At 41.4% G+C, this 24,964-nt stretch overlaps 1 protein-coding gene across 3 annotated transcripts; it reads left to right on the top strand.

The window, feature by feature from the left end:
- Positions 1 to 1,609: 1,609 nt before the first annotated feature.
- On the top strand, positions 1,610 to 24,922 carry CLPX (caseinolytic mitochondrial matrix peptidase chaperone subunit X). 3 transcript variants are annotated; one of them, XM_064157968.1, is made up of 14 exons: positions 1,610 to 1,744; positions 5,677 to 5,837; positions 7,312 to 7,429; positions 13,474 to 13,628; positions 14,447 to 14,606; positions 15,751 to 15,792; positions 16,898 to 17,074; positions 17,928 to 18,092; positions 18,424 to 18,512; positions 19,031 to 19,195; positions 20,758 to 21,057; positions 21,538 to 21,630; positions 21,847 to 22,003; positions 23,050 to 23,138. In XM_064157968.1, the coding sequence occupies exons 1-13, from the start codon at positions 1,675 to 1,677 to the stop codon at positions 21,955 to 21,957; spliced, it is 1,806 nt and encodes a 601-aa protein (XP_064014038.1). In that variant the 5' UTR covers positions 1,610 to 1,674; the 3' UTR covers positions 21,958 to 22,003; positions 23,050 to 23,138. The 3 variants fall into 3 exon arrangements, with proteins under 3 accessions (XP_064014038.1, XP_064014036.1, XP_064014037.1); XM_064157966.1 differs by having other exon boundaries at positions 1,611 to 1,744; positions 21,847 to 21,953; positions 23,050 to 24,922; XM_064157967.1 differs by lacking the exon at positions 15,751 to 15,792 and having other exon boundaries at positions 1,611 to 1,744; positions 21,847 to 21,953; positions 23,050 to 24,922.
- Positions 24,923 to 24,964: the final 42 nt, after the last annotated feature.

Raw genomic sequence — 24,964 nt, 5'->3', positions numbered from 1 at the left:
AACATGGCCATGTCTATGCTAAAATGTGTTAGTCAGCACCACATATACATAGCTTTTAAATTCCTCCAGCAGTGGTGACTCTACCACTTTTCTGGGCAGCCTGTTCCAGGGCTTGACAACCCTTTTTATGAAGTGTTGAACTTACTCTTGAAGCTGAAAGGAACTGATCCTGTCAGTTGTAGGTGCATTCTCCACAAGATACATCTAAAGGACAGGTTTGATTAGATGATAATGTATATGTAGGTTTATGCATAATGTTCCCAGGCAGAAGATCATCCCATGACACATGACATAGAGTCATAGTATCAACCAGGTTGGAAGAGATCTCCAAGACTATCCAGTCCAACCTATCACCCAGCCCTGTCCAATCAACTAGACCATGGCACTAAATGTCTCATCCAGTCTTTTCTTGAACACTTCCAGCACCAGCGACTCCACTACCTCCCTGGGCAGCCCATTCCAATGGCAAATCACTCTGTGAAGAGCATTTTATCTTCTCCCAAAGTTGCTTTATTTTGCTTAAATGTTTACAGCTGCTGTTTGGGTTTTATTTTCCACAAAAGGATTAAAAAAAAAACAACCCTGCAACACAGTTTCTGGGATGTAAAGGAAATACTCTCATGTTGAATTTAGGATGCAGAACTAAAAGGCAAGAATCACCTGAAACACCTCTGTAGATGAGACTGGTGTTTAAAAGAGCCAGGGATGTGGTGCTGAGGGACATGGTTTAGCGTCAGACTTTGGTAGAGTCAGAGAATGCTTTGATCTTAAAGGTCTTTTCCAACCAAAATGGTTCTGTGGGTTAATGAGTTGAAGTATCTCTTGAGGAGGCCACAAGCCTCTAAGGGCCCGTGGCTAGCTGGACTACTGTGATGGTTTGGGTGTTCCCCGCCACCCACACACTTTAGAAACCACCCAGGCTAGTCTCAGTCGGCTCTGGGAATATAAATGAAGCTATTTATTTACAGCTAGCACAATATACAAGCAGATATTTACAATATATATACAGTTATAGACAGAAATATACAAGGTAAAAGGTAATACAGAAACACAACTCCCCTCCCAGAAACCTGAGTCCCCAGGAGGGGCTCTCAACCACCCCTGCACCTTCCCCCTGCCCCTCTCAACCTTACCCCAGTCCCAAGGAAGGGTAGAAGTTCGGCCAAGAGGTTAAGAAGCAAAGGTGAGTGGAAGGTTAGGTTAGGGAGTTGCAGCTCAGTCAGAAGCCCAAGGCAGAGTGAGACAGAATGGCGAGAGTGTTATCTAATGATTTCGTTTCTTCTTCAGCAAGACTCTGAGGGGAGCAGACATCACCATTGCTTTCCTCTCACAGCCTATGATCTGGTTCTCCTCACCAAAACAGGCTGCCCTGCTGCAAACCGGCACAACTACATTTCCCATGAAGCAGTGCGGCGGGCGGGCTGCCCTCTGCTCGCCCCTGGGACTGTGTTTCCCATGGTGGCCCGCGCTGCTGCCGCAGGGTGCGGGCCCGGCGGCCCGCGCGGTGCCTACTGGGAGCAGTAGTCCGCGGAGCGTGCGCGGTGACGCCAGGCGGCAGCGCGCTGGCGTCACGGAGGCGGCTCCGGGGCGGGAGGGGGTGTTTACGGCGCGGGTGGGGCGCTCAGCGAGGCCTAGTCGGTGGCGGGGGGAGCGGGCCCGGCCCGCGGTAGCATCATGTCCGCCTGCCACAGCTGCGCCGCCGCTGCCCGCCTGCTGGGCTCCACGCTGCCCTCTGCGCGGAGAGGTAACCGCCGTCCTCTCCCCTTGCCGCGGCCCGCTCTGACGCTCTCCCCGGCAGGGCTGGGCCCTCCGAGGCCCTCACTGGGCCGGAGTGCGGTGGCCCCTTCCACTCTCGCCGCTGCCTCTTTGAGGGCAAATCGCGTTCCCTGCTGCCGCCAGTCGGTTGTCAGTTCTCTGCGCCCTTCCAGCCCCGCTCTATCGGGGTGGGGGCTGAGAGCGGGGCCCGCGGGGTCGCCACCGGAGCGGTGTTAGTTGGGAGTAGCCGTACTCCTTGGGGCCGGGAGACGCAACCTGGGCTGTTCCGTGCTGCAGCGTTGCGATAAGGGCTTCGGTTTCGGCAAGGGTGGCTGTTCTGGTCTTTTATTTTCCATTTTTCTATTAATCTTCTGTTAGTGTCACCCTGGAGGGATGTGAGGAGACGGTATGACATGGAGTGAAGTACTGCAAAGTTAGCCCGCACTGGAATATCTTTTGGGAAATGTCATGCGAGAAGAGTTTATTTCAATGGGAGTGATTTTCAGCAGCAGTTGTGCGGTGTGCCTTACCCTGTAGTCCTACTAAATGAGCCTAATTTGCACATTGATTAAACTCCTGCCTTGTTTACAACCTCTTTGCTTGAAATAGTTGTCATGAAGTCTTGCTCAGCAAAAAAGCAACTGGTTCCAAGCTCGTAGAAAAGTAAGGCCGGGCAAAGCACTTACCTCGAGGGAAGCTGTTACTTTTTAATACTTTTGTCCTTTTCCTGGTGATTCTGAGGGTACTAAGAGTTGACATACCATGTGCTGCTTTTGGTGAAAGGCAGACCACCTCCAAACCGTGCTAATCTACTGCTGCCCCATTTGCAGCAGGGTTTTGAATAATTGTGTCTTCAGCGACAGCCTGACCAGTCTGAGGTGATTAATTACCTACATGAGGTGAGCTAACTAGTTGCAGTTGACTTTGCATTTCCATGTCTGATGTCACCTGTGATGAAAGAAATAAGTACTTATTACTCCACCCTGTCTGGCCTCATGTCAACCCACTGAAACAAACTTTAAAGCAAGTAGCATTCCGAATCAACATCAGGATTTCCCCTTCTTTGCATTTGTATTTTTTTGTCAGAGCTAAGGTTTAAAATGGATGTACAAAAGGGCAAAGAAAACTAAACCAGATATGCAATAATAACATTGCTTGTGCGTCATTTTTTTCAATGAAAGCTCTTTTTAAAATTACCTTTTTTGGTGTATTTTTGTTGTAGCAGATTGTCTTCTGCCAGCTACCTCACTGTGGACAGTTGGTGCAGACTTGAGAGTATTTAGAGGAAATGGATCAGTGTAGTCAATCAAGTGTTGTGTGGGACAGGGAGGAGACTTTTCTTTTGTCACACTGTCCTGGTAACTTCGTGGGCAATAGATTTTGCCAGGATATTTGAAGCCTGCCCCAAAAGTCAGTATTTCTTTCCTCAGATATCAATTAAAGGCTACTAAGTCGTGAAGAAGCCTCCCATGGTTTCTTAAAACACTAATCTGGATGCTGGATCAGTACCATTACTACTGTCAATATTGTCATGTTCGATACGTGTCCTTTAATTGTACTATTTCAGAACCCCACCCAAGCCTTGACTGCTGTCTCTGTGTGAACAAACACTGCTGTGCTGACCAGCTGCCGTGTATTTGAGCGTTTATCAATATCAGGATTGTGCATGGGAAGCTGCCAGGCTGGAGATAGAATGTTCGTTTCTCGTGAAAATTTGCCTCTGGGTTTGTTCATGCAACAAAGCAGTAGCCTTAACTTTTTTACTGCATCTTTCTTTAATTGTGCAATGATGTTTATGCCACTCAGACCTCATGATAAGTGCAAGAACAAGCATTATGTTTAGCCATGAGCTGATGCAACAGTAGGACAATATTTTTTTTCCCTAGTTTAGCCTTTCTACGCCACTTAGATTTCACCACGTGTAGCAGGGTGCATTTAACGTTCCCCAAAGGTTGGCAGGCTAAGAGCAAATCTGACAGCAACAGAAGTGTTCCTGTGTCAGTGTAATGCTGCTCACTGGCCTCAGCCAGTGCCCAGTCAAGTTTTGAAGGTGAAGCCTCACAGCTGCAGTGTTTCTGATCAGCACATGGGCACAGTTGATAATGTGGCACTTAGCAGCTCAGGACTTGACACTGTGGTAGTTTTCACAGTTCACACAATATAGAGTTTTTGTTGCATTTTCAGTATTGCAGGGACTTTCTAAATTGAAATTGGTGATCTTTCACCGTGTTCAGTACTTAGTGGTAACATGTTTCTCTATTAGTGCTTCATCCTTCATCCATGGGCCAAATGTCCTTGTGTTGTAGGAAAGCTATGTGACCTCAGGGTTTGGCCAGGTGTTTTGGGTTTTGATTTTTGTAAAGGAGTCTTTTCTGAGTTCCCTTTAGAAGTGATAAACCAAATCTCGATGAAGGAGCCATCTGTGATGGGCAAGCCCTGAAGACATGGAATTAATGCAGAAAAGCTATTGTGTTGTAAATGCTCACCACAGCTTATTCCCTGCTGATGAATGCACTTGGTGCACGTAGTCATCAGAGTTCTCTGCAGATTCAGTTGGCAATACAACTGCTTGTGAAAGTGAGCCAGTATTTGTGTTTACTGTGGTATTTCCATGGTTTATCCTGTGGAATCAAGTGTTTTGCTGTGCTGCGGTGGCACACAGCAGAGGAATTTAAAACTGGAAAGCACATTGATCATTATTCCTCATGTTTACAGGCAGAATAATGCTATCATAGGTTGTTTTTTTTTTTTTAAGATGACGGTTTTAGTTACGTTAAAAGTAACTGCAGATCATCTTCAAATCCAGGAATCTTAAGCAGTGTATAAGTCAATAAAACTTGACATTGTTGTCTTGGTTGTGACTTCGCAGAAGCCTGATAGGGTTTTCCTTGTAAATTTCTTCTGTTCTCCTGTTACAGTAGCAAGGTGAATTTTCTCTCAACTAAGATTCCAGCTCCTTGTCATCGTTACCTCTTTCTAAGCAATTCTTGCTGGTTTTGTTCCATTTCTAGAAGTGTTTTGAAGTTTTGTGTAGGATTCTTTCCAACAGTAAACTCATGTGGTAAAGCAAGAATCACAAGTAAAAGTTTGCTGATACAGACAGCTATTCTGTCTGTAAGTTAGAATTCTCAAAACCAGAGAGCAAATGAGAAATTTGCCACTTTAAATGAGAGAGGTGAGAGATGTTGAAATCACCAGCATGACATGTTGATCCACATCATACCCAGGCTTGAAATATAATCCTACCCGCTGTTGCAAGAGGAGGAAGAGGTTGGTTAGTTTCTCAGGGAGGACTTGGTCCTGTTAGCAATAAGCTATTTCAGCAAAGTTAAGATCAGACTGCATTTGTGTCTGTCAGCACTTGTCAGACAGGACACTACCTTTCAGTTTTTCTCAGGATGACTTATGTCAAGGAGTACCTAAAATCTTTAGAGACTGGTTTTGAGTGGAGTTCGTAGGGGAAAGCCCAGTGCAGATGTGCTATGTATGACTGAGATTCTTGGTTGATTTTTGCATAACAAGGAGACGTTTCAAAGTTTTCTTTTGCACTTTGTGGGCTGAGTTCTTTTACAATAATTGCTGGATGTTGATTCTATTTATTTATTCTGACAATCTGTTTCATAACTGAGATGTTCTCTGTTTTGTAATACAATGGGACTCTTGATTGTCTGATGTTAGAAGACCTGGAATTACTTTCGGGTCACTTCTGGACAATCCAGGCAGCTTTTATGAGGTAAACATTATAGTGGTGAAGAGAATTTCCGTTGAATAACTGAAAGTTGGCTATTCAGAGTTGAGTTCTGTCACTGAAACCTTAGAGCTGTAAAGAAATGCAAATAAATTCCGGGGATCAGTAGCTTTGGCATTAGAACTAGAGTACTTTTAGTGTTTAAGTTTCATGTTCTCATGGGTTTGTTTTAGGTATTTCTTGTGGTCGTACCCGCATCCCTGTTTTAGGAAAACTTGGGGCTTTTGAAACTTGTTCCCTGCGACGAATTCCTCTTAGAAACTTCTCGGAAACACCAGCCTACTTTGCTTCCAAGGATGGTGCAAGCAAGGAGGGCTCTGGAGATGGAAGCAAGGTAATCTCCACACATGAAGTTTTTTCAGTAGTTTTTATATAATAATTTCTCAAATGCTTTTAGTGAGATTTCTTTTTTCCTTAGTTAAAATTAACCACCTTGAAATCTATTGCTAACTGTGGCTGTTTCTGATCCTTCAAATTTCTATAACTGGCAGTGAAGAGAAAACAGTGAATTTAGTAAAAGACAAAACTTAAAAACATCCCATAATGCCTTTCCCAGTTTTATAGATCTTTGCTTAGCGTAAAGGAACAATTGAATATTTTATAGAATCTAAGTCCATCACAGGCTTGAGAATCTTAGGGGAAAACAGTGATCAGAACTGTTTTTCAGAAGCCTGCTTCTCCCAAGTGGGCTGTTTAAAGTTAAACTACATTTTAAAGTGTTTGTTTCAGCACTGATTCTGCAGCTGTAATAAGCAAGACAAGTTTGTGAGGAGAGACTTACTTTATTGTTAGTAAATAGGAATCTATTTTCATCTTAGGCTCTCTGTAATTGTAGTTAATAATAAACAGCTTCTTCAGATGAATTACCTGAGGATAAAAGTGCTAATTAGTCAGCAAATAAGATTTTGAGAGTTCACAGCCAAAAACGTTGTCCTAGTGTGATGTGTTATGACATTAGAGGAACTGTCTAGGTGACACAGGTATGTTGTGAGAGTTCAGCTTCTTTAAAAAAGAAAGAAGATAAAAAGTTTTCAGAAGGATTGCAAGGAGAAATTAATAGGTGAACAAGGTTTAAAAAGGAGGAGGAACTTCCTTTGAAAAGGGAAGAGATATCTTTGATGTTTCCTAAAATATAATAGCTTTTGTTATTGAAGTACAAAGGTGTAGAACAGCTATAGATTTAAGTAATGCTAAACTTGAGCATCACTAAGCAGGGTAGCATGAAGAAAGACAAGCAGATCTCTGTCAGGGAACTCTGCCTTAGAAGTAAAAGATAAAATATTTCCAAGCAGTTTTTGAGATGCTTGTTTTATAGGCCCTGTGTACCCTACAGCCAGCTGCTAGCAGAGCTACATCTGTCAAGGACCTGAGAGCTGTAGCTTCAGCAACCTTTAGACTCAATACAGTTGTGATCATGAAGTTGCTTTCTGATTTATTTTCTTCTCTGGAGTTAAAATAAATTACTTTGAAATAGATTATTAAAACATTCTCAATGCTTTTTAGCTTGTTACTGTTCTAGTCCCAGTCGAGCAGTTCTAATGTTTATGGAACACCTCTTCCATAGGCATTCCAAATGGGGAGAGATGGGAAATGCAGATTCATACATGCATAAAAATATTTATATCCTGTTTTTCTAACTTTTTCAAAGCCTCTAAGAAGCCTTGCCAGTATTTTTTGTCGTTCAGCTATTGCAATATTGACGTGGCAGGATTCCATAAGCACTGCTGGCAGGATTCCATAAGCACTGCTAAATGCCTGATGCAACAGCTCTATTGTTTGGGGCTAATTGTCTGGAAATCTCTTTTTAGAAGTCTGTAGGTGAAGGAGGTGGTAAAAAGTCAAGCTCTGGAAGCTCTGGGAAAGGAGGGAACCAGCTACGCTGCCCGAAGTGTGGTGACCTATGCACGCACGTGGAGACCTTTGTGTGTAAGTTACATCGAATGCTTTCTTTTCTTTAAATGGACCCAGATGTGTGTTTTAGCATACCTAATTAATACAGCATCAAAACGTTTGTTATACTTAGTTTGGCCACGTTGGTGTAAGCATGGATTATCTGTGGATATGTTTGTCTGGTTTACTGTGTGGTGGAGCAGGAGGATATGGTAGTGGAATTTGGACCACGACTGTCAATAAGCAGTTGTGAAGTAGTTCATTGTGTTTTATGCAGTGCCAAGGATGATGTGATTTAAAAAAAAACAAACAAACAAACAAAAACCCCAAAACATAACTACTGATAGTAATTAAAATGCATATTTATATATTTTTTGTGATGTCTGTCCTTTGTCTACTGTATAATAAAACTTTAATCCTGCCTGTACTATAAAGAGCTTATATAGCAGAGGAATTGATATGACAGATGGCTTACTTAGAATAGTCTTCCATGGCAAAGTCAGATTCCTTAATACATTCCAAAAATCAGACACCTGATGACCAGCATCAGAAGCTACTCTTTTGGATGTGCAGTCTGAAGTGCTGCCCTCAGGGGTCTGTGCTGAGATGAGTGCTGTTTAATCTTCATCAGTAACGTAGTGGGATGGAGTGCATCCTCAGTAAGTTTGCAGAGGACACCAAGCAGATTGGTGTGTTTGACACTCCTGAGGGACGGGATGTCATTGAGAGAGGCATGGGCAGTTGTGAGAAGTGATGTTCAGCAAGGCCAATTGCAAGGTCTTGCACCTGAGTCAGGGCAGTCCTTGGTATCTGTACAGTCTGGAGGATGAAAGATTAAGAGTAACCCTGCGGAGAAGGCCTTGGGGGTGCTGAAGGATGAAAAGCTGGACGTGAGCTGGCAATGTGCACTTACAGCCTGGAAGCAAACCATGTCCTAGAATGCATTCCCAGCAGCATGGGCAGCAGGTCAAGGGAGGGCATTCTGTCCCTCTGCTGAGATCCCAGCTGCAGTGCTGGGTCCAGCTCTGGAGTCCTCAGCACAGGAGAGACAATGAACCTGCTGGAATGGGGCCAGAGGCAGCCACATCAATGATGAGAGGGCTTGAAGCTCTTTGTTGTGAGGCCAGACTGAGAGAATTGGGGTTGTTCAGTCTGGAGAAGGGAGGGCTGCAAGGAAGACCTTCTTGTGGTCTTTTGATACTTAAAGGGGCCAATCGGAAAGATAGGGACATTTTAGCAGGGTCTGTTGCAACATGAGAAGGGATGATGAATTTAGCTAAAAGAGGGAGATTTAGGCTAGATAGAAGGAAGAAATTTGTCCTGTCAAGAGGTCAGGGAGTCTCCTGCTCTGGAGACTTTGAAGGCCTGTCTGGATGTGTTCCTCTGTGATCTGTGTTATATAGTATGGTCCTGCTCTAACAGGGGGGTTGGACTCGATGATCTCTTTGTGTCCCTTCCAACCCCTAACATCCTATGATCCTAAGAGTGGTGAGACACTAGCTGAGGTTGCCCAGAGAGGTGGTAGATGCCTCATTCCTGGAACCATTCCAGGTCAGGTTGTCTGGGGCTCTGAGCAACCTGCAGATGTCCCTGCTGACTGCAGGGGAGTTGGACAAGATGACCTTTAAATGTCCCTTCCTACCCAAACCAGTCGGAGATTTTGAAATGAATGCAAATTGCAGTTTAGGTTGTATCAGACTTGGAGGCATTTCTCCTTATTTCAGTGCTACTGAGACCAGTCTAAAAAGTCAGAAAGCAGATACCCATTGTTAGCTGGTGGGGCTCAGAGAGGGAAGTATCAAGTCATAATCAGACTTGTGCATTAAGAAGCTTAAGACAAGGTCAGTCTAAACTTGTTGAGCAGCTGGTGAGAAGAATGAGCATATGTGCTGTTACTGCTGCTCATGGAGAATAATAAAAATGATTGAGCATTATGAACCAAGATAATTCTATAGCAGCAATGTATTTGTTAGATAAAAGGATCAGGCCTCAGCTACTATTCAAACAAAAAGCTTATTTCCATGAAAAAGCAGCTAGGCAACAAGGTTTGCTGACAAATATGGCACAAGTTGTTAGAACTAGGATCCTGTCTTGGCCTCTCCCTGGCCTAGGTGTGGTTGAAAACAGTAGGAGTCTTTTCACCCTCATTTACCTTCTTATCAGATGATTCATGACCAGACAGACATTTTGAAACAGTCACTTCACTGATGTATTTGCTTCTTAATACTGAAATTTGTGCTTTATTCTGGAAATACCACTTAAGCATTGCTCCAGAGCAAAACAATTGCTGTGTATCCCAAGAGGGCAGAAGTGTGATTTAGTGACTTTTATTCATATTGAAAACAGCTGTCTTCAGTTTTCTCTTAATTGGTAACTCAAAATTAAAGCAGAGATTGCAATGATTTTGATTTCTCAGAAATTCATGATCAATTTTCCCTTGGACCTGTGTCTTTCTGGTTTAATCTGTTAATTTGAACGTGTTGCTTCCCAGCCACAGATAATATAAAAGTGATAGGAAAACAAAAGTCTAAGTTTTAATTATCACTATTATTAGTTTTGTTTTCTTTTTAAAAAGAAAAATCTCTTCTGTGCTACCCCAAATGAACAGATTGCAGGTTACACTAAGCATACCATAACTTGGTCTTTTTCATAGACACCTTCAACGTTGCTTAATTGGAAAAAATTATTAATTGTTTGAGCTGCTGAACTGCAGAGCCCTAAGTAAATATCTAGAGGCAAAGGAAAATATGCAATTATCATTTGTTTCAGTTTTTAAATAATGGGATTTTCAGTCATTTTGAGAGAAATAAGGGAACAAAATGCTAAATAGAAGCTGCATTTACTAGCAAATTAATTGCCATTGAGTGGCAGTGTGACTGGTTTTTGTGTGGAGTTTGTTATTAACAGGGCTTGACTTTGTATCTGCAAATCTTGTACAAGGAGTTGCTTGGTGATGGTTTTCCAGTAATTAGTAATTAAGGAAGAATATGATACAAACTCAAAGGAATTTTGCTGTGACACACTTTCTCAGCAGTTCCTGTATTGTTTTCAGTTGTGAGCTTCTGTAAGGAAGGGAGAGGTTTGTGATCAGTGAAATAAGATGTGAGCCTCGGATGTAGAGTGAAATCCAATAGCTGCAAAGCTGATTGACATAAGAAGCCTTATCCAGGAGCTGCTTTGTCTCAACCTGATGCCATCAGGTTGACTCCATCCTTCCTAGCAAGATTTCCCTGCCCCTGTACAAGTCTAAAAGCAAGAAGCTACCCTGCTCATTTTTCTGATGTCTTTTCACTTTAAAGTAATTTAGTAGTAGCCCATTATCTCAACTCTACAAGTGTTTTAAAGATTAATCTTGGGGTTGTTTTTCCTTCCTGTATGTGTTGTACCAACCCAGCCTTTCACTTTGCAAGGTCAGCTCCTAGGGACAGTAGAGACCTCTTTGCAAATCCCTGAATCAAAACCAACTCTTGACCTGCATTTTACCACAAAATAAATATTTGCAGAGGTCTTAATGACAGTGAGGTAATTTGGCATGAAGGCTCTTTGCTGTGCTTTTATGTGGTGCTGAAAGAACATAAGAAAACATGCCAGCATTTAAGAATTGCAAAGTTGCAATTTTAGAGAGATAGCAGTACTTAAACTGCATTTCCTTGCTTTTCAGAGCAAACTTTTTTCCTTTTGTTCTGTTAAAAACTCATATTGATCCTTTTTTTCCCACATTGCTGTGTAGATCATAAAAGCTGGCCAGTTTCACAGCTGTGTTTTGATAACAGTCTCCTCTCCAAGGTACTCCATACATCAAAGTTTCTCTCTAACTGCAAACCCTATTGGTTCTGCTGAGAATTAGGAAGGTCTCTAATTCACTTCCTCTGTGCTGCTTGGAGTTACTCATAAAAGTGTACTCTGCACAATGTTTTTTCCACTGAAATATGTTTTTTAAATGCACAATTATATTGCAGAATCACAGAATCCCAGCATTGGTGGGGTTGGAAGGGACCCCTGGAGATCTAGTCCAAACTCACTGCTAAAGCAGGGTCATCCAGAGAAGGTTGCCCAGGATCACAATGTCCATCTGGGTTTGGAGTCTCTCCAGAAATGGACTCTGCAACTTCTCTGGGCTGCCTGCTCCAGGGCTCCAGCACCGTCACAGGAAAGAAGTTCTTTCTCATGTTCAGATGGAATATTCTGGGTTCTAGTTTTTGCTCACTGCCTCTTGTCCTATCCCTGGGCACCAGGGAAAGAGTGATCACGTCCTCTTCCTCCCCCCCTGCTCCTTTAGCTATTGATTGGCATTAGAAGGTCCCCTCTCAGACTGCTCTTCTCTAGCGAGACAGCCCCAGGTTTCTTAGCCTTTCCTTTTCACAGAGATGCTCTGGTCCTCTCAGCATCTTCATAGCTTCTGCTGGACTCTGTCTAGCAATTCCCTGTCTCTTGAACTAGGGAGGCTGGAACTGGACAAAATAGTCCTTGCAGCCTCACCAGATGAGGGCAGAAGCAAACATTCTTATAGCCAGCTCTTTGTTTTCTATTTCTTTTATCCATTTCCATGGATCTATAAAGAGACAAGTATTCTCATGATGACTCCATCCAAATAAAGCCGAGTAGTAGAAATGCGCAAGGAAGACTGGCAGCCACATGGCATGAAGAATATCAGAGATGGGTTGAGTGATTGCTGGGAGAAAGGTTGAGATTTTTCCTCTGCAATATTGTTGCTAAAGAAGAGTTATGTAAGACGCATGCATGCAAGTGCTGCTCCATCATGTTCCCATCAGGCAGATAGTAGTAATTTGGAAGGCTGCCAGGAGAACTTTCCAGCTGTTGCACAAATTTTCTTTGGAGTAGAGTTAATAAAGCTGTCATGGTCAAAGAGTTATGTACTACATTCTTAATTTGCTGGTCTTAGCCACTCACGAGGTGTGTGTAATATTCAAACAAACACCCACTCCTCTTTTGCTGATGCCAGCGCTATGGGAGGCAACAAGAAGTTATAAATACACAGCTTGTTTGTTGCTAGAGGCTGTTGCTGAAGTCAGTTGATACTGTAGTGTCCAAGCTATTCTATAAAAGCTTTCTGTGATTTCAGAAGTTTTGGTGATGAAGTTTATCATAGGTGTGTTTTTCTACATTTACTTTGCTTTTAATTGAATATATTTACTAATATATTTAAATCCTGGATGAGGCTTCATGCAGCCTGTGTCCCTGCCTGTGGCAGAGAGGTTGGAACTAGATGATCTTTAAGGTCCTTCCCAATTCTGTGATCAGCACCTTATTTGTATTTAATAGCATAGTGATATGGTCAGAGAAGATCTATTTTGAATTGGACTTTGCTATGTGGTTTGCAGATAACAGAGTTTCTTGAGACAGTTCACAAAGCCAGCAGTGGGAGGGTTTGGGTTTTGGCATTTGAAAGAAACTTGTTCTGTTCCTGACAGTAAAAAGAAATAAGCAAAAGAACTTGAAAAACATAAAAGTCCTGATCTTTTGTTGCATACCACAGCTACCTCTTGTTGGGATGATCCCTTTCTGTGACCCTGTTGTGCTCCATGCCCTGGGCTTAGTTGACTCAACCGTGTTCCATGGTGTTCCACAGCCAGTGGGATGCAGTGGCCAGGAACTGCTACAGCTGTCTTTTCCTGAGCCTGCTGCATCCTGTCTTTGTGATTGTATTTTGCATCCCTTTGCTTCAAACTCATCTATCTCTAACCACAAGGGGCTTTTCTGCTGGTCTGAGATTTAGGAACAATTCCTGCACAGTTAGAAACCCTCATTAACTTTGCATTGCTCTGAGTTACGAACTTTCCTCTTTCAAGTGTAGTACTACTGAAACAGATTTTTGGGGTTTAATCTGTTGCCTGATTGCTGCTCTGCATTGAAGCCTTTTGGGCAAACTGTATCCTGTGTGTCCTATTTCATAGCCTGATACGTTCTATGAAAGCTGCTAAGGTGAATGAAGGAGAGCTGTTGTGTAAACACAGAGGTGGCTGTGCTGCCTTACAGGTGCTTGTCCTGTGTATAACAAACTTGTACATGAGAACAGCTCTAGCAATTCCTCTTAAACGTTTGTTCTACTTTTTCTGCAGCTTCCACCCGTTTTGTGAAGTGTGAGAAGTGTCACCATTTCTTTGTGGTATTGTCAGAGGCAGACACAAAAAAGAGCATCATTAAGGAGCCTGAGTCAGCAGCAGAAGCTGTGAAATTGGCATTCCAGCAGAAGCCGCCACCTCCACCGAAGAAGGTACGGATCTTAATTCCACTCCAGGACTTTCTTGTGTTAGAGCAGAGTGAAGTGCTTTACTGCTTGATCTCATCAGGTGTATATAATAGTCCACTGTGACAGAGCAACAAACAAGGAAGAGGATTAGCTCAAGATTAGACCTTTGAGAGCTACGTGACCCAATATAGCACTGATACAGGGAGCAACTAGTTCCAATAAAAACAGTTGAGTTTGTTTTCCTCTGGCTTTATCTTGTTCCTGAAATCCAGTGCCTTTGTCGTCTCCTTGTGACTCTGAGGGTAACTAGCTTTCACCAAATGTAGTATCTTTGTCTTCCTATAACTTCATATTCTGCAGCCTAATATTTATTAGGAGCTTCTTTGTGGAGCTGCAGAACCTTTTATTTGCACTGCTTCTGTGTGAGAACTGGGCTTGGTCAGCTTTTGATGATGACCCAGCCTAAGTTTACCTCTCCCACATGAGGAGGGAGGTTATTGTGTTTCTTAATTCCTAGTGGAAAGTAATGGTTTCTGAAGCTCTGTATAGCTCCTAGCTAAGGACTTGCAAGACATTAAACATTCTTGTCATTTCTGTTCCTCTTCAAGTTTGGGTGAAAAGAACAATGGGTTTAAATATTGATAGGGATACACAGATACACACAAGATGACTGTTCTTATGTAAGCTTATCAAGAATGTATTTTGAATTTTAGGTGTTGAGTTTCTATTTCTTAGTTCTGAAGTGGTCGATTGAGACCAAAGTCCCATCTTTGGTACAACCTTCTCTTCTTACTGCTTTGCTGCTTTGCTGCAGTTACTGACAAGGAGTTACTTTTTTTCAGATTTATAACTACCTCGACAAATATGTTGTTGGTCAGTGTTTTGCCAAGAAGGTGCTTTCAGTTGCTGTCTACAATCATTACAAGAGAATCTACAATAATATCCCAGCTAACCTGAGACAGCAGGCAGAAGTTGAAAAGCAGACTTCTCTAACACCAAGAGGTTCGTATGCTGGTTGGTATTTGCCTGTCAAAGCTTACCATTTCAAGGCTCTGATTTCAACCTGAGAAAGGTTTTACTTTAACAGTATCTGTTCTGTAACTGCAATGAGCTAAAGTAATTTCTATTAAATTTAATTTTTAAGACTTCTGTGGTTTAAAAGCAATCCAGAAAGTTTGTGATGACAGGGTATTGTTTGGCTCATTACATGGTTAGCTTTTGCTGATGATGCATATTAATAGGTGTTTAACTTTTTATGTGAGCCTCCTAAACTTTCCTTCCCAATCTCATTTATTACTTAATAGTAAATCTGCAAGCAACAGTGCAGATCATGAAGACTAAATTGCATAGTGAGTCTGACAAATGGTTAGCTTTCTAACCTCACTTGTTGTTGGCGGTGTCTCTTGGTCACCATAGTATTGTTCCATATCTAGCAGGTGTAGATGGAGTTACTCTTGGCAGTACTTTTGCTACTGAGTAAGTGTGGAGCTATGTTGATCTGATTTATTTTTAGAAATAAGATTAAGTTACTGCCTGATTCAAAGCGTACTCTGATTTTTAAACTTTGTTTTAAAAGGTTTTTTGTTCTGTCTTGCAGTAAATGCTACACTGAGTGAAAAAAATCTTCTTCGTACAGAAGGTTTTGAACTGAGGGGGAAACATTAGTAGCAGTGTTGTGGTAATGGTTAGAGAGCAGTTGTGTACCTGGCACAGAGAAGTTCCTGATCCTTTCCAGGAAACTGTACACAGCCAGAGAGACTGGCAGTAAACATTTGTAATGGACACGCTTTGAAATGTGTGCTCTTGCATTGTAACACTCAGTAGGAGTGTTTAAGGAAGCCTTTTCAAAACACATTTATATTGTAGCTTTTATGCCCCTTTCTGTAAGTATTTGGCTTTTAAATGGCAATCTGATCAGAGGCAAGTCTGTTACTCTTTTCAACAGGAAAAAGCTTGCTGTCATTTTGAAAGCATGTAAATGGGGTTTGGGATTAATTTTGACAGCAATAAAAACTAATTCATGTGAGGAGCTCTTGTTAGAAATTCATACACACTGCTGAGATGTATTCAGAAGAGGGCAAGAGGTAGAGAATTTATAAGCTTTTATAAACTTATTTTTTATTACTGTTTTCATCCTCTCTCTTAGAATTAGAAATCAGAAGACGGGAGGATGAGTACAGATTTACAAGTAAGTGAACTCTCTCCTCGTGGCCTCCTCTGCAATACCTACTCTTGATGTTGAAGTAGAGTAGACTCCATTGACCACTAGCTTGAAATGCTGGTGAAAATTCTGTTTGTTTTTCTCCTGTAAGTAAATTTAATTGATGGCATCAGTGACTAGGATTTAACTCTAGTTCTGAGTACTAAGCAATAAATTGGAAAAATAATCCTTTATGAAGTTGGTTAAATGATTGTCCTTGGAATTATTCTCAGTAGACCAAGAGAAATTGAATTTTTGTTTTTAATCTTAGATTGGAAGTGTTGTTAGTAATGCCGTGCAGAATATGATGTGAGGGAGATAAAAAAGGTGGTTATGCAGCTGTTTTCTGCAGGGTATTTGTACTCTTAAAAGACACTGTCACCTTGAACCTCAGGATACCTTTTTTTTTGTCTGGGTGATGTCTGTTGTGTTTATTTTCAGTCCACTGGAACTCTCTCACTGACTATTGAACTTCTTCCTTAGTCTGGTGTGGATTAATTTTCAATCCCAGTTACATCTCCTCAAACCAATTCTCTTAGTCCTCAAAATTCAGCACTACAAATGAACTAAAACTAGGGCTCTGAAAAGAAGGAAAATCCAGCTCCATATCCCCATGTAGGGACAAAACCTGTAACAACTCTCAACTGAGGCAAGCCTTTAAAATCTTGAGACATTGCTTTTCTAATTGTTAGGTACCTGTGCATTGCTCTTCTAATTGTTAGGTACCATTTCTTGTATTCTTTCATCAGAGATTAACACTTTGGGTTTATTTCTTCTCATGTGTTTAAAAAAATATTACAGTTAAAATGAAATAATTAATAGAGACTGAAAGTTTTTCTTGTTTTTAATGTTGAGGACTATTTTACAATAATCCACTGTACCACTGGAAATTATTTTCATATATGCTTGTGTAAAAATAGGATTGGAAGCTCTGGTTTTGTCCTAATTGTGTCTTATTTCTGTTACAATCTTATCTGTAAGCATCCATACAGATAGAATTATAGATTTGCAGACCAAAATGAAAGAATCAAGCTTTGACTGTGTGTTTAAGATAATGGCAGTGCTCAAACAGTGCTGTTATTGTTCTCTCCAGAGCTACTGCAGATTGCTGGAATCAGTCCACATGGGAATGCTTTAGGAGCATCGATGCAGCAACAAATGAACCAGCAGATACCTCAGGAAAAACGGGGAGGAGAAGTACTGGATTCATCCAATGATGACATAAAACTTGAAAAAAGTAATATTTTGCTGCTTGGACCAACTGGATCAGGTATAGAGCTGTATGAGTTTTATAGGCATCAAGTTTTTCTTAGAATTGATTGCTATTGCGTGATACTTCCTCTTTTGTGGTTATTCCAATTTGGTGTATAAAAAGTTAAACTGAATTCCAAACTGGGATTTTTGTGCTTTCGTGCCATGGTTAACAAGCTGAGCTAAATGGCCTTGTAAAGGAAAGAGGTCTGGTCATGTGTTTTCTATTTTCAAGTGCCTATATTGTCTGCTAACTGATTAAAAGCTGCAAGCTCTTCTAAGCTGAAACAAGACACATTTAAAGTTTCTCTGCTGTAGACAGCAAGTCGATGTGCTGCAGTTAGTGTTGTTTCACATCTGGGACAGATCAGTTATGAGGGGTTGGGGTTTGAAGAGAAGCTGTATTTGTGTACTTATAAGCAGAATGTTTGCACTGAAGGGACAAACATTTTTTCAGACTGTTTTGGAGAACATTCACTAAGTACTATATTAATTGTGTTTCTCCTCAACTTCAAAGCAGGAGCAATTGGACTTTGCACTGCACCCTGAGTGTCTGCAAAGGACTACTGATTTATTTGATCTTAAATCTATGCAAGTACCTGTATTTTGGTTTTTATATTGTGTGACATTTGTGATACTGTATGCATTTCAAGCAGCCTCAAATGTGTGCTGTTAGTCTGATTCAGAAATACAGCTTGGCAATGTAAAAACCAGTTTATGGAAAATGAATTCCTTGGAAAATACCCTGATACGAATTTATGACCATTCAAAATGTCAAATAAGAGTAGTGATGACCCTGTGGTAAATATTTGGGGTTGTGTGCTCTAAAGAAATGCATGGACTTTATAACACAGAGGTTTTTTTTTAATCAGGTAAAACCTTGCTGGCTCAGACACTAGCTAAATGCCTGGATGTCCCTTTTGCCATCTGTGATTGTACTACCTTGACTCAAGCTGGCTATGTTGGTGAAGACATTGAATCTGTCATTGCAAAACTCCTGCAAGATGCCAATTACAATGTAGAAAAAGCTCAGCAAGGTAAAAACTTTGACAGCATGCTTCCTGAGGTTTATCCATAAACTATTCATATCATCTGAGTGCTTTCAACTTTGAAGTCATCAGTATTTCTGTAATTTATATTCCTGACTTTTAACACATTAAATCAGAAATTAGAAACCTGAGAAGAGCTCTAAGCTTATCTTGTAGCATTTGTTATTATCCATATCTGGCTGAGCTTGCACACACTGTTGCAATCGACAGTGTGGAAATAGAACTGACTTCTGCTGTCTTACACACAGGAAGAACATTATGAAAGTTTTTGCTTCTCTTAAAGTGGGGCCTTCCTTAAGCCTATTTTCTGTAACTGCAGGAATTGTTTTTCTGGATGAAGTAGATAAGATTGGCAGCGTTCCTGGTATTCATCAGCTACGGGATGTTGGAGGAGAAGGTGTTCAACAAGTAAGTGCTTTGGAATGATTTTACTTCATAAGCAAACAGCCCATCAAGTCTACATATTGTCCTGTCGTACATCAAACAGCACAGGAGTGGGGAGGCATAGTTTTTCAGTTTCTTAACCTTTGAAACTTTAATCTTTCCTCTTTATTCATTCAGTTGAAAAAAAAACAAAACAAAAAACAAAACACCAAACAACAAAACTAAACAACCCCAAACTCAAAAGCAAATTGGTACTGCTTCATAGAAACATTTTCTGTGAAAAACATCTTTGCAGCATTCTGAAAGCAAGTTGCATGATGCAGGCAAAAAGAGATATGTTTAAAGGAAATTTTTTTGTCTTTCCCTGAGTGAAATTGTCTCATACAGAAGATTGATTTCTTTAGACAATTACTGCTACTACCAAGGCATAAGGGATTAAGTAATGTAAGTTCATCTATGAAAGTAAGCACAGTGTGGTGTGCCTTCTTAAATGGTGTTACACAGTGAAATTTTATATTGCTTGTTTCTTCTTTCCATCATAGGGCTTGCTAAAATTGCTAGAAGGCACAATAGTAAATGTTCCAGAAAAGAACTCTCGTAAACTACGTGGAGAAACGGTCCAAGTTGACACAACAAACATCCTCTTTGTAGCTTCTGGTGCTTTTAATGGTCTTGATAGAATTATCAGCAGGAGGAAAAATGAAAAAGTGAGTTCATCAGGTTGTATTTAATTGTAAACTCTCTTAAAAACAGATTATGCTGAACAGTTGTAGTAGTTAGGATTTATTTCAATTGCAGCATGCCAAGTATGAAACTGAGCGAGCTTTCTTTTTTTTACTGATATCCAAAGGTTTGCTGTTGATACTCAGGTAGTTTGAGAAATGGTACTAAAAGCTATCACCATCTTAAAAAGCTTAGTCACATGGTTCACTATCTTGTGTGTTAATGTCTGCTAGACCAGGTTGCTCAAGGCTCTGTCCAGCCTGACCTTGAATGCTTCCAGAGATGAAGCTTCCATAACTTCTCCCAGAAACCTTTTCTAGTGTCTCACTACCCTCACAGTAAAGAATTTCATCCTAATGTCTAATCTAAATCTCCCCTCCTTCAGTTTAAAACCATTACCCCTTGTCCTATCACCACACTCTCTGATAAGGCATCCCTGCCCATCATATCTGCAGGCCCTCTTAAACTACTGAAAAGAGCTATAGCGCTATAGGCTGGGGACTGAGTGGCTGGAGAGCAGCCAGGAGGAAAGGGACCTGGGGGTACTGGTAGATAGTAAGCTGAAGATGAGCCAGCAGTGTGCCCAGGTGGCTAAGAGAGCCAATGGCATCCTGGCCTGCATAAGGAACAGTGTGGCCAGTAGGACAAGGGAGGTTATTCTTCCCCTGTACTCCGCACTGGTCAGGCCACACCTTGAGTACTGTGTCCAGTTCTGGGCCCCTCAATTCAAGAAAGATGTTGAGGTGCTGGAATGTGTCCAGAGAAGGGCAACAAAGCTGGTGAACGGCCTGGAATACAAACCCTATGAGGAGAGGCTGAGGGAGCTGGGCCTGTTTAGCCTGGAGAAGAGGAGGCTCAGGGGTGATCTTATTACTGTCTACAACTACCTGAAAGGACATTGTAGCCAGTGTGGGGTGGCCTCTTCTCCCAGGCAACCAGCAATAGAACAAGGGGACACAGTCTCAAGTTGTGGCGGGGTAGGTCTAGGCTGGATGTTAGGAGGAAGTTCTTCACAGAGAGAGTAATTTCCCATTGGAATGGGCTGCCTGGGGAGGTGGTGGAGGCACTGTCCCTGGAGGTCTTCAAGAAAAGCCTGGATGAGGCACTTAGTGCCATGGTCTAGTTGATTGGATAGGGCTGGGTGCTAGGTTGGACTGGATGATCTTGGAGGTTTCTTCCAACCTGGTTGATTCTGATTCTAAGATGCTATAAGATCTCCCTGGGACCTTGCTTTCTCCAGGCTGAACAGCCCCAACTCTCTCAGCCTGTTGTCACAGGAGAGTTCCAGCCCTTAGGTCATCTCCATGGCTTCCTGTGGACCCTCTTGAGCACACTGGATGTGCCGATACCTCACTGAGGGAATTAAATGTTAGAAGAAACTGTTTGTGTGCATCCAGTTTTACTATTAAGTAATTTATTGAACTGCAGTGAATGTGTGGTAACGTAACCAGTTGCTCCAGGTTTTCCATGCACCTGAAACATGATTAATTGCAGAAGTAAAAGTTAACTATTACAGTTCCGTAAGCGTTACCCCTTTGTTTTGCAGTATCTAGGATTTGGGACACCATCGAATATGGGAAAAGGCAGAAGGGCTGCGGCAGCAGCTGACGTTGCCAATATAAGTGGAGAGTCTGATCCACACGAAGATATTGAGGAGAAAGATCGTTTGCTGCGTCATGTGGAAGCCAGAGATCTCATTGAGTTTGGCATGATTCCAGAGTTTGTGGGACGTCTGCCTGTGGTGGTTCCTCTGCACAGCCTAGACGAGAAAACCCTTGTACGGATCCTTACTGAGCCACGGAACGCTGTGGTTCCTCAGTACCAGGCACTCTTCAGCATGGACAAGGTTTGAATCTTTCTTTGGCACCTCTTGAGTATTCTTGTTTAGAAACAGTGTGAAAGCAATCTAAAATATCAGCTGACATCACTTTTTTGCCCATTGTGTGCACTGCTGAAAAGCAACAGTCTAACTCATTAAAGATGGACTGGTTTAGACTGGATAGCTCTGCTTGTGTGGGGCAAGTCATCTGGATGTAGTTGAGCTCTCTTTCTGTTAACATTCAAATGAACAGCCATGACCTTGTCTAATAGGCATCAAGAGCCACTCCATGTACTGTAGAGGTACTTGTTGTACTAAAGGGACAGCCAATATTGGTACCATTAGTCAAGTCTAAAATGTAGCTGAAGCCTTACATATGAAGCTTAAATGTTCTGGTCTGTAACAAATCTCTACTGTTTACTATTTTCAGTAATGCTTGCACTATCTGACTCAGCACAGGGTTATAACTGAAATACTTAACTAAATGTAGCATTTTTCTCTCTGTAGTGTGAATTAAATGTAACTGAAGATGCATTGAAGGCTATAGCCAGACTGGCCCTGGACAGGAAAACTGGTGCAAGAGGTCTTCGATCTATAATGGTGAGTAAGTCTTGTGATGAGTAAATGAAGCATCCAATGCTTGTGTGTATGGAGTAAATTATGACAGTTTTCAGCAAAAACCACTGTTCTGGGTCTTACATGGACAGTGCCTTTCTGAAACTGTGGGTGTTCAGAGTTCTTCCAAAAAAAACTAGCTCCAAAAAAAAAAAAAAAAAAAAAAACCACACTTGCTAACTGTATTGTATTTTCTTCTAGGAAAAGCTGTTGCTGGAGCCTATGTTTGAAGTGCCCAATTCTGACATTGTATGTGTGGAAGTTGACAAAGATGTTGTAGAAGGCAAAAAAGAGCCAGGATACATTAGGTAAACTCCTAACACAGGTGTCAGAACAGAGGACTAGTACAGCTAGACAGGTACTTGGATGTTTGCTCTAGGACCAAGTGTTTAAACACCAAGCTATGCACACAGCCTGCAAAGGATCTGATGCTCTGTATACTGTGCACAGCTGGATTAGTGCCTATTCTGCCCTAGAGACCTTGGGGTTGTATTGCTTTAGTTTTTAAATAGACATTTAAAAATAAACTTGTATATGAAGTTACTGTAAGCCTTTTGTGTGTGTGTTTACATGTAGAAATAGAAGTAAATTCCAAGCATCATATGTTAACAGTAAAAATCTGAAGTTTAACTGTGATTGTGCTGAAATTTCTGAAGCAGAACTTTTTCTTTCCTCCTGTTTACCAATGAGTTTTTTTAATGTAAGCTCTAGGCTGCTGCACTTTTCCTTCTGCATAGCTCTTGCAGCAGCACAGAGCCTCAAAGGCACATCTATTGGTTTGCTGAACTTGATTTAATATTGTAAATAATCAATTATCATTAACTGTGCTGTGGTAGTGATGTGGTGGAATACTGAAAGCACTGGACAGACTGGATTTAAGAAAGCATTCATTTCAGTGAACAAAGGCTGGGGTTGAAAGGGAATGAGTCAGGTTGAAAAAAGAGGTGTGAAATTCAGGAGCTCTTGCTTGATTTCCACCCCGACAATGTGTTTGAGTGACTTTTCTCCACTGAGGTACATGCTTTGTATTCATCTGTGTCTGTTCTGAGGCTTGGCTCAGCACACCTGGAGTGTCAGAGGGGCTGGTTGGTGTGGAAAGTACTGCATTAGCACTGGTGGGCATTAAGTGGCTTTGCAGAGCACTGACATTAGTGTTTGATGGCAATACTAAATTATTAGATCAGACTACTTCACCGTAGTCAGTAGGCTTTTAATTTTCAGTCCTGAAATTTCCATTTTGGTAGTAGTGTGAATTGCAGCACCATTTTCAGACCAGAAGGTCCTTTAGCAGATGGGTGCTGGTCAGAGCACTTGTCACTGGGGAATGTTTACCAGAAGCTGTGGAAACTGTTTCCATTCTCTCCCTCATTTCTTAAATATCTGATCCATTCGTTTTAATTATAGGGCTCCCACTAAAGATTCATCTGAAGAAGAGTATGACTCTGGCGTTGAGGAAGAAGGCTGGCCTCGACAAGCAGATGCTGCAAACCATTAAACACTGTCAGGATGCTCTGGGTTATGTCCTTACGGTTGCCTCTGGCGATACTAAAGGCATTGGATCTCTCTCAGATATGTGATGAGGAACTTCCTTAGATAAATCAGATCCTGTATTTTATTGCAACATCACTTTGATTTATTTGATGGACATTGTGTGGACTGGGATGGCATAATGTTCAAATATGAATTGTGTATAATACTTGTTCAATTAATGTATAGCAGATCTGGCAGCACCTGGATTGCTCCTTTCAGACCCTAGGCCAGCAGTATGGGTGCTGCCAATACTTAGATTTTACAACGTTACTCTACAAATGGGAAGTCAAGATCAGTAATTAGTAGAGGGTGAATTAAACTATCTCCTCGTATGCCTTGCAGAGGGTTACATTCAGATCAGTGTTAGATTTCTGCTGGTGGGTGCTGGAGCGACTTGTTACATTCTGGGGAATTGGGGAGGGGGGGACCCTTGCAACAAGGTTTGAGAAGAACTGGGGCACGCTTTATGACACTGCTGAGAAAATGTGACACTAATTTCTTGCAGGAGTTTGAATGCAGTATCAAATGATCCTTTCCTTCACCTCTCCTTCAAGAGTAAGTTTCAGTCACCTTGAATACAGTGACAGAAGGGGAAGTCAGCAAATTGCTGAGGGGTGAGCAGGATTTCCAGGAAGCGGTAAGCCGTCGGAATTCGGACGAGAAGTCAACATGAAACTTTTAATGTTCTAATATAGCACATTTTGTTTAACGTATTGAAACTATCATGCATCAATTTTTTGGTGCCAGGTATATTTGCCCAACCTATCTTATAATGTTAAGAGATGAACGAAGTCAGTGTATCATATTTTTGATGTAATCAGTAGTGATTGTGCACATGACACAGTGCTTTAAGTTATACTCTTAATCCTAGTCTCGCATCTCGTGGTGTTGTCTTTTGATTGTTTTTGTTTTCAGTCTCACTGCAAAAACATCCTCCCTTTTCTGTTCTACACCACAACTAACTCAACCCCTTTTGCAAATTCTCTGGAAAAAAAAAAAAAAAGAAAAGAAAACCAACCCCAAATCAATAACCCCCTCCACCAAACCAACATTAAAGGACCTGTATGCTTTTGTTTCAGGAATTAAAATTGTTGCATACAACTTTTGTTTTGTTCTTCGGTGATACATGGACTTAACTTTTTCTGACTCTGTTTCCTACACTTCTGAATTTTATTTAAAATACAGAATTCCTTGTTCTTTTCAGGCTAGTTGATGTTTTAGGACAGGAAAGGACAGAGCAAGTGCATTGACCCTATTTTTGTTTTTAACTTGTCATGTAAATTTTATGTAATTCTTGTGTTCTTCCCTAGAGGCAGTGTGATGTGCAGTTGTAGTCAGGTGCAACAGATATTCCCCTTAGGATTTCAGCTTTTTCCAGGTTAGATGACCCACTAATGGTACAGAACAAGCTGCATTTGGAGCTTGAGGATATTTCTAGCAGAAGCTTTGTCCCTTCAAACTGGGAATCTGTGGTGAACTATCTGTGACTGCATCCTCACTTCTCCTTTTTGTAGAGTGAATGAAATATAACCGCTTTTAATTCTGACTCCTCTAATTCAAACCCTTTTTTAATGGATTTAAGAAAACAACAACCACCCAACATTTTAGGTGAAACTGTTCAACAACTTAGTTTTGAAAGTTGTTTGGGATTATGTAACCAAGAACTGTTTTTAAGGAAACAAAATGCTGTGTAACTACAGTTTGTACCACCCTTCTGGCGTTTGAATAAAACAAAGCGACTATTCAAGCAGCGGAGAATTGTCATGCCTAACGTCATCCCGCAAAGTTC

The sequence above is a fragment of the Pogoniulus pusillus genome, chromosome 17 (genome assembly GCF_015220805.1).
Source record: "Pogoniulus pusillus isolate bPogPus1 chromosome 17, bPogPus1.pri, whole genome shotgun sequence".
Taxonomy (NCBI): domain Eukaryota; kingdom Metazoa; phylum Chordata; class Aves; order Piciformes; family Lybiidae; genus Pogoniulus; species Pogoniulus pusillus.
The sequence above is the reverse complement of the archived record's forward strand: the minus strand, read 5'-3'. Positions and strand labels throughout refer to the sequence as shown.

Coding starts and splice junctions, on each gene's coding strand:
- CLPX (XM_064157966.1), top strand. CDS start 1,675: ATGTCCGCCTGCCACAGCTGCGCCGCCGCTGCCCGCCTGCTGGGCTCC. Junction 1,745..5,676: donor GCTGCCCTCTGCGCGGAGAG/GTAACCGCCGTC, acceptor GGTTTGTTTTAG/GTATTTCTTGTGGTCGTACC. Junction 15,793..16,897: donor GGATGAGTACAGATTTACAA/GTAAGTGAACTC, acceptor TGTTCTCTCCAG/AGCTACTGCAGATTGCTGGA.